Source organism: Vitis riparia, chromosome 1, assembly GCF_004353265.1.
Source record: "Vitis riparia cultivar Riparia Gloire de Montpellier isolate 1030 chromosome 1, EGFV_Vit.rip_1.0, whole genome shotgun sequence".
Taxonomy (NCBI): Eukaryota; Viridiplantae; Streptophyta; class Magnoliopsida; order Vitales; family Vitaceae; genus Vitis; species Vitis riparia.
In genome coordinates this window covers 7,513,919-7,528,829 of record NC_048431.1, presented here as the reverse complement: position 1 = coordinate 7,528,829, position 14,911 = coordinate 7,513,919, and the positions used below count along the sequence as shown (strand labels likewise).

The 14,911-nt window shown below is 37.3% G+C and overlaps 1 protein-coding gene across 1 annotated transcript; it reads right to left on the bottom strand.

The window, feature by feature from the left end:
* Window positions 1-103: 103 nt before the first annotated feature.
* On the bottom strand, window positions 104-3,766 carry LOC117927548 (inorganic phosphate transporter 2-1, chloroplastic). The gene is made up of 3 exons (XM_034847472.1): window positions 2,845-3,766; window positions 1,457-1,648; window positions 104-1,146 (listed from the first exon to the last, which is right to left on the bottom strand). Exons 1-3 carry the CDS (start codon window positions 3,550-3,552, stop codon window positions 322-324), a joined length of 1,725 nt encoding a protein of 574 aa, XP_034703363.1. The 5' UTR covers window positions 3,553-3,766; the 3' UTR covers window positions 104-321.
* Window positions 3,767-14,911: the final 11,145 nt, after the last annotated feature.

Below are 14,911 nucleotides of genomic sequence, written 5' to 3'. Positions count from 1 at the left end.
CATAGACGAAAACCTTCTCACTTGGGTGAACCAGTGGTAAATATCTCTATGGCATACTATACAGAATATTAGAGGAAGAACATGCCCTTTTTTTGTTTCAAACTTTGAATCGAAGTAGGAAAACTAATTTTATTTCCCGAATACAATGATTTCAACTTACAGGAGATCATATTGGAGCAAGGAAACATAAACATTCAACAAATTATTCCCGAAAAATATGGTGATCACGTTGGAGCAAGGAAACATGAGCATTCTACAAATAATGTTGGAAGAATATGGGGGGTTTCTAAATAATCCCATACATCAAGCTGTTCATTGTGCTCATGGTATAAATGCCAAGAGCTTAGTCAAGATCCATGTGTAGAAAACAGACAATAGGGCACCAACTGGAATTGTCACAGCCCAAGAAACCACAATCTCCCTCACGGTTTCTGCTCTGACACTGTTAAGTCCCCTTGCAAACCCCACCCCCATGACTGCACCCACCAGAGTATGGGTTGCCGAGATGGGAAGTCCCAGCTTTGATGCAAATAGAACAACGGAAGCCGCAGCAAACTCAGCTGCAAATCCTCGTGTTGGTGTTAGTTCTGTGATCTTCTTCCCAATTGTTGATATCACTCTATAACCCCACATCATAAGCCCAGCAACAATCCCAAATCCTCCCCATGCAAGGACATCTAATGGAATCACAATCTCAGAGCCACTGGTGCCACCTTGAAGAATAGATAGTGCAGCAGCTAAGGGGCCTATTGCATTAGAGACATCATTTCCCCCATGGGCAAATGACATGAAGCAGGCTGACAGGATCTGCATGTAGCCAAACACCCCATAAACTATTTCCAGTTGGGTACCTTTTGGTCCAGCAATATCTGAGAGAAACCCAATATTTTTATTGTGGATGGTATCCTCCTTCGCCTCCGGCTGTGATGAACTCGACTTCACAAGGAGGTGACCAAGCTGTTTGTGGATAATTCTGTAGACTAGGAAAGCACCAGCAACCCCACAGGCTAAAGCCTTGGGCAGAGCTGAAGGAAGGCTGTCGCCAAGCGGAAACGCTGCAAAAGAGATTCCAGTCACACCCAAAAAGACAGCAAGTGGTGCAGCAGCTGCTGCAGCTTGTCCTGGATTTGGAGCACTGTATACAAACTAGAAAGAGTAAAGGTGGTAAGAATAAGGGTCATATTCCAGCATTTCGTGAATTTCGGGAGTTTGGAATATGCTAGACAATGCTGAGAAGTGGCATATGCACCATACTTATGGCTCGTTGACACAACTGAAGCCTCTTTCCAAAGGGGGCTCTTAGGCATTCTTCTCAACTTCCAAGGAGAATGCTGTAAACTACTTTCCACAAGCCATAAGCATGTGAGGTCTTGCAATTCACATCAAAACCAAATTAAACACACAGGATGTAAGTCTGAAAGCTCGTTCATTCAAATCCAAATGAGCAAGAACATACCCTACGGATGCATTTGTAGACTAAAAAAGACACCATCGCCCCCATCAAAGGTGAGATCACCCATGATGAAGTCACCCTTGCCAGCGAACTCCAGAAGACAGCACCATGTCCTCCATACACTAGGCCAAATCCAACCATGGATCCTACAATACAGTGTGTAGTCGAGACAGGCCAACCATAGAATGATGCAACCTGAATAACACATCAAGCATTAATGAATAGTAAAACATGAGAATGTAGCTTCCAAATACGTTATGGATAGGGGAACAAACTAATCCAATGTAAGTGCAATAAAATTAGAAGAAAAATTGGAAGCAAGTGTATGAAAGAGTTCATTGATCTCAAGAAATCGCTCTCATGGCACTAGTTTTGCTGTGAATTTAACCGTCAAGAGACCTTTTCTTAATAGAAAATATTGCTAATCCACTCTCTTTCCAAAAATAACTATATGAAGAATTACTCTGATGGCACTACAAGTCTCTCAGCAAATCTAACTATCAATAGACGTTTCAGGAAAGGTATTTAGATGTTCCTTAAGTTAATGCAATTCAAAATTTTAACCAACCACCAGAAAATGGTTGACTTATTTCAGGAAAACAATTTAACATGGGGTATAGATATCTGTTGATATAAGCTATAACTAATACCTTGGGTCGCATTCCATTTATCGATGTTCTGTATTCATGGGAGTGCGAGTGAATTTGTGAGTATGCTGCTTTAAGAAATGCACATGCAAATTTTCTTCTCTCATTCCTTAGCAATGAAGGAAAACTCTAGGATCGCTCAAGACTTGTGGATCTTGGAAAAATCATTCCTAGTTAATATGCATGAGGTCCAAAACTGTCAATTGTTATGAAAGAAGCCCATGAAAATTTCAGACTCCTAGTTCGCTAGGAAGTATGAAGGGGGGAATGCCAAAACTCAAGGTCTTGCATTCGTCTGACGAGATCATTTCTTATGATCTGCTTTTAGTTTTTGTTCAATAGTCTCTCAATGCAAGATTACTGGGAGTTGTGGCATTCACAAGATCATTGACTGAGTAATCTTGGCGGAACAGAAAATTATAATGGACAATCATTAGTCCATCCAAAGACATCATAAACTCTGAGGACAAGAAAAAACGTATGAAGTTACACAAACTGGGTCTTGCACAATGACAAAAACAGTGATTAGGTCATTTCCAAAGAAAGGCTTCACTTGGGGATATTGGAATTTGTGGGCTAGATCAGTATATGCAGATATGAATTCTACATTTTCTTAAACAAGATGCAGTACTAATTAAACAAGTTTCCAAAATTAGCAAAAGACAAAATGCAAAAACTTGAAAACATAACAAATTCCAAAGGAAAATGAGAGAAATCAAGAAACGAATGAACTGAGAAATGCACCTGCAACCAAGTACCAGCGGCAGCCAGAGAGGAAAGCAAGCCAGCAAAGAGCAAAGTGTCCTTGCCTTGAAACACATTAGCAACAAGTATGCCCTTCTGCATTGTGCTGGTTACATGGGTCCCCATCAGCAATGCCCCTGAAAACTCCAGCACCGCCGCCGTTAACACTGCCTGCCGGAGGGTCAATGCTCCCGAACCCACCGACGTCCCCATGGCATTGGCCACATCATTGGCTCCAATATTCCAGGCCATGTAAAACCCGAACAACAGCGTGGCGTAGGAAAGCAATTTAGTCTTCAAAGTCAGTCCCAGGCCCAAAGATCTCATGAAAAGTGGAAGAGACAGAGCCGCAAATGCTATGCATATGGAAATGGCAGAAGCAGTGTTGGATGATATGTTGAAGGCCTGAGCCATGCCGGGCAATTCACCTTCGGTCTTGGCAATCTCTTCTTTGGCATGATGTCCCTCTTCGCCTTCGGCTTCGGCGAAGGAAGATAAGGAGGCAAAAGGGTGAGAGAGTTTAGAGGTCTTGAGTCTGAGAAGGAAGAGAGATGACTTGGGAGGTGGGTTTAAAGGCTTGAGAAAGAGAGAGTCTTTCTTGGGGAGTGTGGAGCGATGTTTGGGAAGGTGGAGATGAGAGTTGTGAAGGAGAAAAGCCTCGGCAGTGGTGGCGTGTCTGGAGGAAGAGAGGCAATAGGAAGGAGTCATATCTTAAGGAAGAAGAAGAAAGGAGTGGAAAGAGAGGGAGAGAATGTGAGGGAGAGGAGGAGAGGAATATGGGATTATTCCGGTGGATTCTGTGCCATGAAAGAGGAGAGAAAAGTAGGTGGAGGGGGAACAATGGAGTGTGCAAACTTTTCTCAATTTTGCGTTGGCTGGATTCAAATGAGTGGTGGATCTGTTTCTTCAAGGCCTCTTCATCCACACCCCCCACTCATTTCAATTTCCATACAAATTAAATGCATAAAAACTATATCCATACACGGCCCCTTCCAAATACACAGAATCCAACTGCGGGGCCTACTTTTATCTTCTTTTCCCCATCAATTCATCAAACTTTTCTTTAGTCTCCCTGTAATTCTATTCGATACAAGAGTATTTGCCTTTAAAGCATGAATTTCATAAGTTTTTCTAATGTATTCTCTATTACCGCTACCTTGTCTTTTCACAATTCTAACGAGGCCTGGAAAGACTGAAGGGGTGAGAAACTGGGCTGGCAATTTGACGCTAGGCCTGCCCCACTCCTTTTCCGGACTACCTTCCTGACCACTCAAAGGCCTGACATCAGGCCAACCCTAGCCCAGACATCCCCTCAGTCCACTCGTTTCCCTTCAACTTCCAGTCTCTTGTTTGTTCTTTTCCAATTATGAACTGCCCCCTTCCCGTCTGCCATTATCAATTTTTCCTCATGTCTCCATCAAGCTTCTTTCTTTTGTGTATTTTTTATCTACTAAAAAGTTCAGGACTAAAAGGCATTACGCCTGTAGGCCACATTTGATCTTATTTTCTAAACTAATCAACAACCGTTGCTATTATGTCTTAAAAGGCTTCAAGGCATTTAAGTCGCAATAAAAGCCTCATATAAGCTTCAATCATTGTCTTAAATCAATAAATTTTCGGGTTATTATATTCCATATGCTATAGGGTGCATAAATTCACTTCATCCAAAATGAGGATCATGAAGAGTTGAACAGTGAGAATCATGAAAAGTGACTACTATCAAACTTTTAGGTTAACTTGACTCACTGACATGCAGTTAAAAAGTAAAACACAATTACTCTTTCTTTCATGTGCCCAAAAGACAACAAAGTACTTAGAAAAACCTACATAGTTTGCAACAACAATAAAGTAATGACTCATATAAAGCCCTCATGAAACAATGGGGGCATTTGAGCTAATCACTAAAAAATTTGTGCAAAATTTCTCATAGAGGTCCTCCCCCTGCAAGAAATTCCTCTATATCTAGAAAATGATGAAATAAAATCTCAGTTATTCTTGAAAATTTTTTAACTTCTTCACTACCCAACACCAAGGTGTTAAACCAAAATTAGTCATCATTACCACATTAATGGCTTGATGAAATAGACATGTATGTGAAGATGCGGATTACCTGCATCTGGATAGAAAGACCCTATGAAGCTTCACTATTCCTTAGAATTAGCTTTGGGCCTTTCCTGCACAACTTAGGTGGAGGGTGAAGAAGGTCTCCTTTTGAGAGGGTCTGAGCGATTAGTGAGATACCATTCTAGAAGAGCTAGAATTTTAACCTTATGTCAGGACTTACGGGTCAAGAGACGATCTCAGGTAGACAGTTTTTATGGGGCGTAGGCCTCCCAAAAGGTGACGAAGGCGTGCAAAGGTTTCCTCAGGTCAGACGGAGATTGACCCTCGAGTGCAAAAGCAGAAGGGAGTTTGACTGCAAAATCCTACTCATTGAGCAAGGACGAAAGTTGGCCTTATTGATCCGACGATGCAAAGTGGAAAGGTCGTCGCTCAACGGATAAAAGTTACTCTAAGGATTCGATTCTATTTCTTTCGGTTTCTCCATGTATTTTATATATACTAATTTTGTATTTGCATTTATGGTTCCTTATGCATGTTATTTTTATGACATTAATTAGTTTACTTTTTTATATTAAAAAAAATCTAGTACATATGCTAAGGATAGCATAAAAGTCAAAAGTAAGGGAGTGAAGATCAAGATTGCTATCATCCAAAGTTTAGTATTATAAATTCAGATCCCTAAATTTTCTTTTTAAGCTATGATAATATTTTATGTCCTCTTATAATAAGATGGTAAGCATAAATGAGTTAATACAAAGGTTAGATCACATCACAAGTGTTATGAAATAACAAAAATAGGTAATAAAAAATAAATAAGAACACAGATTTATACGGAAAACCTTAGATGAGAAAAATTACGTGAGCTTTTTAGATTGGACCAAACAAAAATCCGGTTACCAAACTCTAACAATATGTAACATTTTTTATTTATAGGTTTACCGTCACGTTTTGAACTTCAGTTCATGGCGTGAAATGTAAAGGCTGTAGGTGGGAGTGTAAATTCAAGCCGTCGCCTGATCCAATCCCGAAAATTCAGTCCTTGGTAGGCTCAAGAGATGGTTTCAAGTCAAGTCGGACCAGGTCCACTCTCCCAAATCTAAGGTCCAAAGCCTGGTCTTATGGGCCTCAGACTTTGCCCTCAACTTGAGTATTCGAAGTTGGGCTTTGGGCCTACATATAAGTCCAACGTTTTTTTTTCTTCCAATTTTAAGTTTCATTAAATATTAAATCTTAAATTAAATTATAAAATATGAAAATTATTAAATAAACTAAAATATTTATATAATATAAATCAAGAAAAACAAGTATATGTATAATAAATATTTTTGCTTTATATTTATTGTGAAACTTTAATCTAACAACATTGTACAACTTTACTTATTTGAAATACATCGTTAATTTTATTATAAATTGAAATTACAAGCATAAGCTTTTATCCTATAAATCGTTATTGCTTTGTCTTTACTGTACATCTCAAATAATATATTAAATTATACACATTAAATTAAATTATAATAACAAAAGTACATTTAATCACATAGTTATATCAAATGTATATGCTTATACTTCATTATGATCATTGTCATCATCAACTTGCATTATTAAAAATTGATTTGTTAAACCCTATCCATGGGTTTAACAACTACTCTATGCTTAATTTTAGGCTAAAGAGATGAAAAAAAATTCATTTTAACCAAGGTAGAAAAAATGGGCCAATCATGCATAGAAGAAGATTTGAGACTTGTGAAGATGATGAGACTCAAATCAAGGCCATAAGGAGCATGTTAAAAGCATGAGAGATCATAAATGAAAGCTACTGAGAGAGTTAGAGAGTAAATAACCTTGAGGAGGAAGGTTTGAATTTGAGGTTACAAGTTCAAATGGAGAATCAAACTCAACTTCAAGTGTGTATAGCATACTTGGATTAAAGGTTTAAAATAAAAATCATAAATCTAACCTTTGAATAGTGAACAAATTAGAATTGAAATGTGGAGGATATGATCATTTGAAGTGAAATTACATGGAGAAAAAAACAGACTTTGAAATTGACAGTCTCAATTTGAAATAGTTTTTTTGTCATCTTAAGGTCAAAATAAGTCAAGGATTTAGGGAGAAGATGAACAAAAGCCCAATTCGAAGTAGAAAACATCAATTTGAAGTCAAAAGTTGTAAGAAGGAGAATAAGTTGTTTGTTTTGTTTTTAACTTTTTACTAAAAACTTGCTTTCAAATTTTAGATAGTTTATTTATTTATTTATTTGTTAACTTATTACTTATTTAAAAAAAATTATAATTGTGATAGTTAAAACCTAAGGATTCCACTTAAAAAGAGAATGGGTAAATAATCATAACTGTGAGATTAATGAATGTTTTAAGCTACAATTTATGAACCTTTAGTTCTTTTCATATTAGTTATAGTAACAAAGGACATGTAGAGTATTACTCAATACTAATGATTCTTCGTAATCTTTGATCACTAGTTATCTCAATTTTTCCTTATTATAATCTAACCTGCCTAAATAAAGTTATAAAGAGTATGAAAGGTTAAAAAGTCAAGACTTAAATATGCAATAAATTTCATTCACTTGATGATATTTAAGAATCCAATTTTAAAAGGTAAAATTAGGTTTTAAATACAATTCTAAATTATTGAGCTCAAGTTTATCACAAACAAGGATCCCCAAAACCCTAAGACCGCCTTACTTAAGAAACCTTTATTCTCTCTATCTTCTATTCCTAAAGTTGGATTGCAAAAACTTTTAGGTTCAAATCATTTGTATTAAAAATAAATATTTGCACCATTATTAATTTTTTTATTTAAACATATTTCATAAAAACCAATTTATATATTGTTTTCATTTTTTATTATTTCAGTGAAAGTAACTCATTTGACTTAGTATTGACAATTTTCATAGGTTGATTATAAGGATAATACTCGTAATACAACAAAAGCTATAATAATTCTCTCTTATTTTTCTTGACCAAAGTTATTGTGTTAATAAACCTAGGTATTTTGGTAAAATAAAGAATTGTGTTCAATTCATATATATGGACAACTCAACTCCAAGAAAGACCAACATATTTGTATCCCTTGTAGCATTAACTTGTCTCCCACATATAGCTTCACACTCGTTAAAGTTAAACTATCAAAGCTTAAGCCAATCATTTCAAGTAAAATTGGTTGTAGAGCTTCTTATGGACTTAATTGTTGAAGGGGTGTAGTTGGAACCCCCTAACTACACTTGTTTGCAAGAGTTCATCTCAGTAGAGTATGTCAACTTAATCACCAAGTAAGGAGGTGAGGTTGTTATTGGGCTTGCCCATTGATTGACCCACATTAGAATCCCATGCTCTCTATATAAATGAACAAGAAACCATCAATCTTTTAGGTAAACATAAGGGATCCAAACTTGATCACCAATTAGGTAAAATGACAGAGCTTGACCAATTAAGGCTAACCATTAGTACTACCTAATACGTTGACTAATGTAGAATGACAAGACAAACATAGCTAACCCTTAGCCTAATTCTACATGTCTAAATAAGCACACTTCACCAGCAATGACCTACAACTCCCAATGGGGTAACAATGCCACCACCATGGGTATGAATGTCCCCCTACATAACCTATTAGTCATGTCACCATATTGCAAAATCACATGCCTATCTAAAATAAGCCATACACATATCTTGTATAAGTAACGTAAACATTGTTTATAAACTATTTTTTAGAGGTTCTATACGAGGGACGAGAAAAGAGAAAGAAGGTAATTGTTGCTTTACATATTTTTTTCTTTCTTCTACTCAAACCTTAATTATTAAAAGGGAATTCTCAAGGTCCTCTCGTGTCTTCTTTGTATGATAGGGGCATGGTCTTCACTAAAGGAGCCACTCAAAAGCACAAGTTGGATAATTATTTGATGATTGAATTAACACATATTCAAAGTTGCCCATCCTTATGCATACTCACATTAAAGAAAAAAGAAAACGATAAGTATTAATTTGGGTTTAATATATGAGAACTTTAAATGTGTAAATGTTATTTCTATTTATTGTTGTGGTTTTTCTATTTTCTAATCAAACAACAAAATTTGTACCCATTTCTCTCCCTCCATTACTAATTGAATGTCAAGTGTCCTGCATGTATTTTAAAAAAAAAAAGGGTCCTATAAAATACATTATATATTTTTAATATATATATTAATTTATTCTTCTTAATTGCACAAATTTGAATAAAATTAAAGATATATTCAAAATCACATCAAACTTTTATATAATAAAAAACTTTTCTTGTTTATTTGTTAATTATAAAATATAAAAATAAATAAATACATTAGAAATTATATAGAAGTTATACATCTGTATTTCTATCCATATGAAAATGCATTTTTAATAACACTTGCATGTAAGTGGAAATGAAGGAAAAGAAAAATTGATATTGTACTTTTTCATTATGATTGCTTTCGAACTAACAAATATGTCTCTCTGATGCTATTCATATGCATGGTGATCAACACGTAGTGTTTGTGGTACTTTTTCTTTTTACCATCCGAGGATCTTTCAATATTTTTGTACTAACATCTCATAATATTTGATGATGATATTTGATTACCCCTTCATAGATAATTATCACCACCCACCTCATATACATCACCATCAAAGAACCGACCTTATGGCTTTATGAAGGCAGAACTTGCTTCCACTCTCCGTTGTCTCTTCCATGCATGGTGGGATCAAATGGGGATGTCAGAAAGTAATGGAGATTGTGAGAGAAGAAAAAAGGGTGCTCCGGGCTTGAATAGGAAGGCCCTGTTTGTGTGGTTTTATTTTGGTGCCTTGTTTGGACTGTTTTTATGGGCATTCCTTATTTGTCGGATTCAATAGATGCATTATTATTGACTACGGATTTTTTATTTTTTATTTTTAAATTTTTATGAAGATTGCATATATATATATATATATATATATATATATATATATATATATATATTACTTAAATGTGTGCCATTTTCAAATCCACGGGAATATTCAAAGATAGGAGACTTGACTTTGACTACCCTATTCTGAAGCCCAAGCCCATATTCCCATCTTGTAACTTGTAAGAAGGGTTGCCATTCCGTTCAAAGGTGGCAGGCTTGCTCAGGTCTTTGTACCACATTTATACTGGGAGCCACCATTGTTTCATTTTGAAGGGAAAGCATAAGAGTTAAATTATTTCATTCAAGGGCGCCGGAAGCATCTCCCTCATTATATAATAGAGGAAGGTATATCCACTCCCACCCATCCAAATGCTCCTACTGCAGCAAAATTGGAATCAGTCCACCAAAATCATACACATTATTCTAAGTTTTCCTCAGCTACGTGCAGCTCAAGAAAAGAAAGATCCCAAAAGAAAACTCCCTAGAAAGACTAGAAAATTCCAGGGCCACCGGATCTTTTTTTATTGTTTATTTAATTCAAAAGCAGCGAAAATTCAAGAAGTCATCCGTGGCTGGTGAGGACTAAGCATTCAGGGCCATATTCTTCTTGTACACGTATACAAGATAGAGAATGGGTGTGATTGTTTTGGTCCAAGTTTTGCAATTTTCAGAACCTACAAAGTATATTCCCTTGCCGAACACCTCACATCACTCGACCCATCCTCCTCTCCCTCTTAAGTTGACATTCAAAGAGTTACACATCACCTTCCAAACCCTACTTCACTTCTTTCACACCTCAAAATTTTATTGTTTTACTTATTATGCCATCCATCTTTATCACCGTTTTCCCACTCCACCAAAATGAGCCCCCATATAAAGAAAATAACTGAAAGGAGCAGTGTAGACTTGCTGCCAAACCATGTACATCAGTTTTACCATTTTTTTCCCTTCTTTTCTGGGCAACGTGGCATGAGGCAACTGATGGAGCGAAGTTGGGAGTCCACATCCAGTCCCATGTGAAGGGAATCGAGGCAACCATACAAGCCCACTTGGGGCTGTTTGGCATATAATGAAGACTTGAAAGTCAGTGGGACCCACCCTCCCTCAAGTAACAAAACAGTAGGATCATTGGTATGACCATGCTAGATACCTTCCCCTTCCGGGGTACTCCATAATCGACACTAGGGTTGAATTTTAGGCTTAGAAATCTGATTGTAATGTAGCTTAATCAAATCTTGGCGCATTTACCAAATCCCTTAGTCAAAACTCAGGCCAAATGGATGCGTGAAGATATGATGTGGGCGCAAAGTCGGGCCAATCATGATCGGACAGGCAGGTGGAACCACCAACCAAAGAGCTTGGGGTTCTCATCATGCACACCCTATGTGTACACCTTTGCACATGGGTCTCTCATCCAAATCACCGTCACCATTCAGAGACCCAGGCATCAAGTTGCGCGCCACAATGTTGTCAAGTGTAGGTCACGCGCTTTAGAAAATCCCACAAAACAACAACCGACCCTCCCGCACCCGCACCCGCACCCGCAACTTGGATGGTTGCGTGTAAGATAGCTCAGCCACCTCACTGGGGCCCATGCCACGTGTAAAGAGCTCTAAGCTCTGGATTTTTAAAATCCATTTCCGGTCCTAAATGTACCGAAAGGTAGTTTGAAGTACTGTGCCAATAGAAGTGGAAAATGAAAGCATAAGAAGGAATTGCTATTGTCAAGTGCAGTAACGTTACTCCCACTGCACCCTCTTTTGTCGGATAGAGTGAATGATGCAAACAAAGCCTAACTATTCTTGGAAGTAGCAATTTAACTGAAAGAAAAGAAGCAAAGTGCATGATTCTCCTATTCAAAAGGATAAGGAGATAAAGGTGGATATGCTCAGCATCCGCATCCCCCCTCACCGAAATGCTTAAAAGAAACAGGGTGGGATATCCTGTAATATTATGACCCACTTTAGCATGTTCATGGGAGTCGGCTTGGCTTATTGGCTGACATAATCAATGAAAAGGACAAGAGCCGGGGCCTAATTTTAGCTTAAGAGTCCCAACATAATGTTTCTCCTCCGGATAGGAATGGATGTAATCCTCATAAAGCAGCCAGACTACAAACAGCCTTACACAATGAAATGGCCAAACCCTTCAAAAAAACCCTATCCAAATCAAAGTCTCAGACAAGGAAATGACCAAACCCTTAAGAGCAGCCTACCCAAGAACAGTCTCCCAAAGGGAAATGTCAAAACCTGCACCATACATTCTTAATCCTAACTTAGAGAACACCCATTCTATTCTTGCCTTTTGATTGTCTACTTTTTTTTTTTTTTTCTAATAATTAGGTAAGAGTGTGATGAGGTCAACTGCAAATTCTTCCATATATAGAGAATAAATATCGATATTTATAATTAGGTTTGCATTGAACCAAGGCCAAACAAGATAATGATTGAACTAGCTAGTACAAAATTGGTAAAATCATGAACGAGTTGGCTTCCAATTTTTTATTTTGCTGCTAATCCCTTCTTATGAAATCTCCCTGTTCCATGTATGGAGCCGGCGTCACCATATATTTTTTTTGCTTTTATTAAATTGATCAAGATAAAGATGATCATGTGGGTGGCTGACAACCGAAGGAACCTTTTCTATTAATCACGTTGTAATCTCTTCAATTTCCTCATATTAATAATATGCGTCTAAGGGCATTCGAATTAACCATGCATTTCAAATGTTGTCGACAAGATTAAGATAAGCCCACCAGTAGTGACGTGTGAAACAACGATTAGATATTTGTAATCAACTCTTATGGTGCAAAAGAAGGAAAAAAAAATATATGTATCATTAGATTTGAGAAACTACTTTTGATGGTTGAGGTTTTTCTGGCATCACATCCATGTATTCAATTACAGAGAGTGAAAGTGAAGATTGGTTTGGCAGAATAGAGGAAATTTCAATCATATACTTTGACAAATTCAGCCAATGACTAATTACTTCCGTTATCATGGATCCAACCAACAAACTGTCCATATACACAAGTCAAGTCCCATACTGTCCATATAAGAAGAAAGAAACTAACACAACCCACGAGACTACAGGTAGATTATTCAAATTTCGAACTTCCCATATATAAGGAGGATCAGAAACATACAAGGGATTTTGGAGTGCAGAGAATAAAGAGCTAGGAGCAATAAAAGATGATCTTAGGCGTTCAGAGGATGGAGCTAGCGGGGGCCCCAGAGTCTCAATCTTCTTTCCAAACAAACCGGCGCTGGGTCCCATGCGTGGGCCATTGAGTACAATGCGTGAATCGTTGGCTGCACCAGCACCATATAAACTTTGTGATGGGTGAGGTTACAGTTGGTGGGATATGGAAGAGGCCGTTAGGAGATAATTTCCTTTTGCTTCTGGAAAAGGGCTTGTTATGGAGAGTCGTGGTTGTGAAAATGTCACTTTCTTTGTAAATTCAATTTTCTCACGTAATGCCCTTTTTGATGGTTTCATGGCTCAAAAACTGCCGGAGTTTTCCCATTCAGTTTATATGGACGGAGATTCTTTGGACAGTGGAAGAAGTTACAACCCACAAAATATTTCCCCCAAAAAAAAAAAAGAAGAAGAAGTAGGAAGTCGTTGCATTTGAAAAGACGATTCTTCATTTTGAGTGACAAGTGAAAATAGAAACACATGAAATGGAAAGTTTTGTTTAGTTATGAAGAAAATATCAAAGCCCCTCCAAAAATAATGGTCAGATTCAAACAATGAGTGGCAAAGACCGCCACAACGGACCTTAAAAATTAAATTTCCAAATGGACCAAAATGCCCTTGCTCTCTGGATCTCCATGCTCAGAGTTTACTGATGATGGGCACACTGGTTGCGAGTCCACTCCTTACAACTTGACGCCTTACTCCCTCTCTTTCCTAGATGCTAAGTCCAAGGTTTATCCTTTTTTCATCCCATCTCTTTGGCTCTGTCCCGTGTGGAGATTTGCCATGTCGTAAAATTACAAATTCTTCTGAAAAAAAAAAAGATGATATGACCATGGTCCCATGCAGCCCTCCAGAGTATAGGGTTGGGGAAACTGGTTAGCAGCAAGACAAAAACCCTGAATTTAAAGGGTACCTCGGTTTCAATATTTCTTTTCCTTCTCATTTGGAAATTAACAGGGTTACAGGTTAGATATATAAACTTGGATTTGGATCTTACAAAACCTAATAATGAAACAATTTTACTATGTGTATGAACCCATACAAATTCAGCAATATTAATTTCATTAAATTTTCAGCTTTTGAACGTTAGTCCGAGCGGCTTTAAGGTTTACAATCTTTCAAAACGACCATATATGTCTGCAGAGCAATGATGGGATCAAGGAGAAATGCAAAGCGCTGATGTATCACGGACGGCTAAAACAATTGCACATTCTTCTAGAAAATAAAAGGAATTGTTGTCCAAAGTTGAGGTCCGATCTAACGCTGGTAGGAGTACATGACATCTCTTTGGAACAGTCGCCGTCCGGAGAGAGGGATGGCGGGTGTGAGGGGCATTTTTGTCACAGTCAAGCTTCCTTCCAGTTAGTGGTGATAGAGACTCTAAGATGTATGCGTTTTAGTTTTTCCTATGTATTTTATTATTCTATCATTTTCAGATTCTCTGGGTGGTAACTAATTTAGTCACCATAAGTTTAAATAATTTTTTAAAAATAAATTAGAATATATTTAATAGTAATTATAAAAAATATTTTTAATTTTTTTAACATTTAGAATGATAAAAATTTTTAAATATTAAAAATATTAGGAACTTTTTTTAAATTACAATCAAATACAAAAAGAAAGAAAGAAGAAGAGAGGACGTAATAAAACACAAAAGCCGGAATAGAGGAGCGGGAAGAGTGGAAGAGGTAATAATTTAGGGGGAAGATTTATAATTTAATTTGGTCGGGCCAAGTGGCAAATTAACCGTGGATGGTGGGTGTGGGAATCTCGCTGACGCAAGGTGGCGGTCTCTCTCTAATTTCTACCGGGTCCAGCCCCACCCCCAATCCAACCCCGACCCTCAAGGAAAGAAAAAGTCTATAAATATGGGATGAAGGGAAC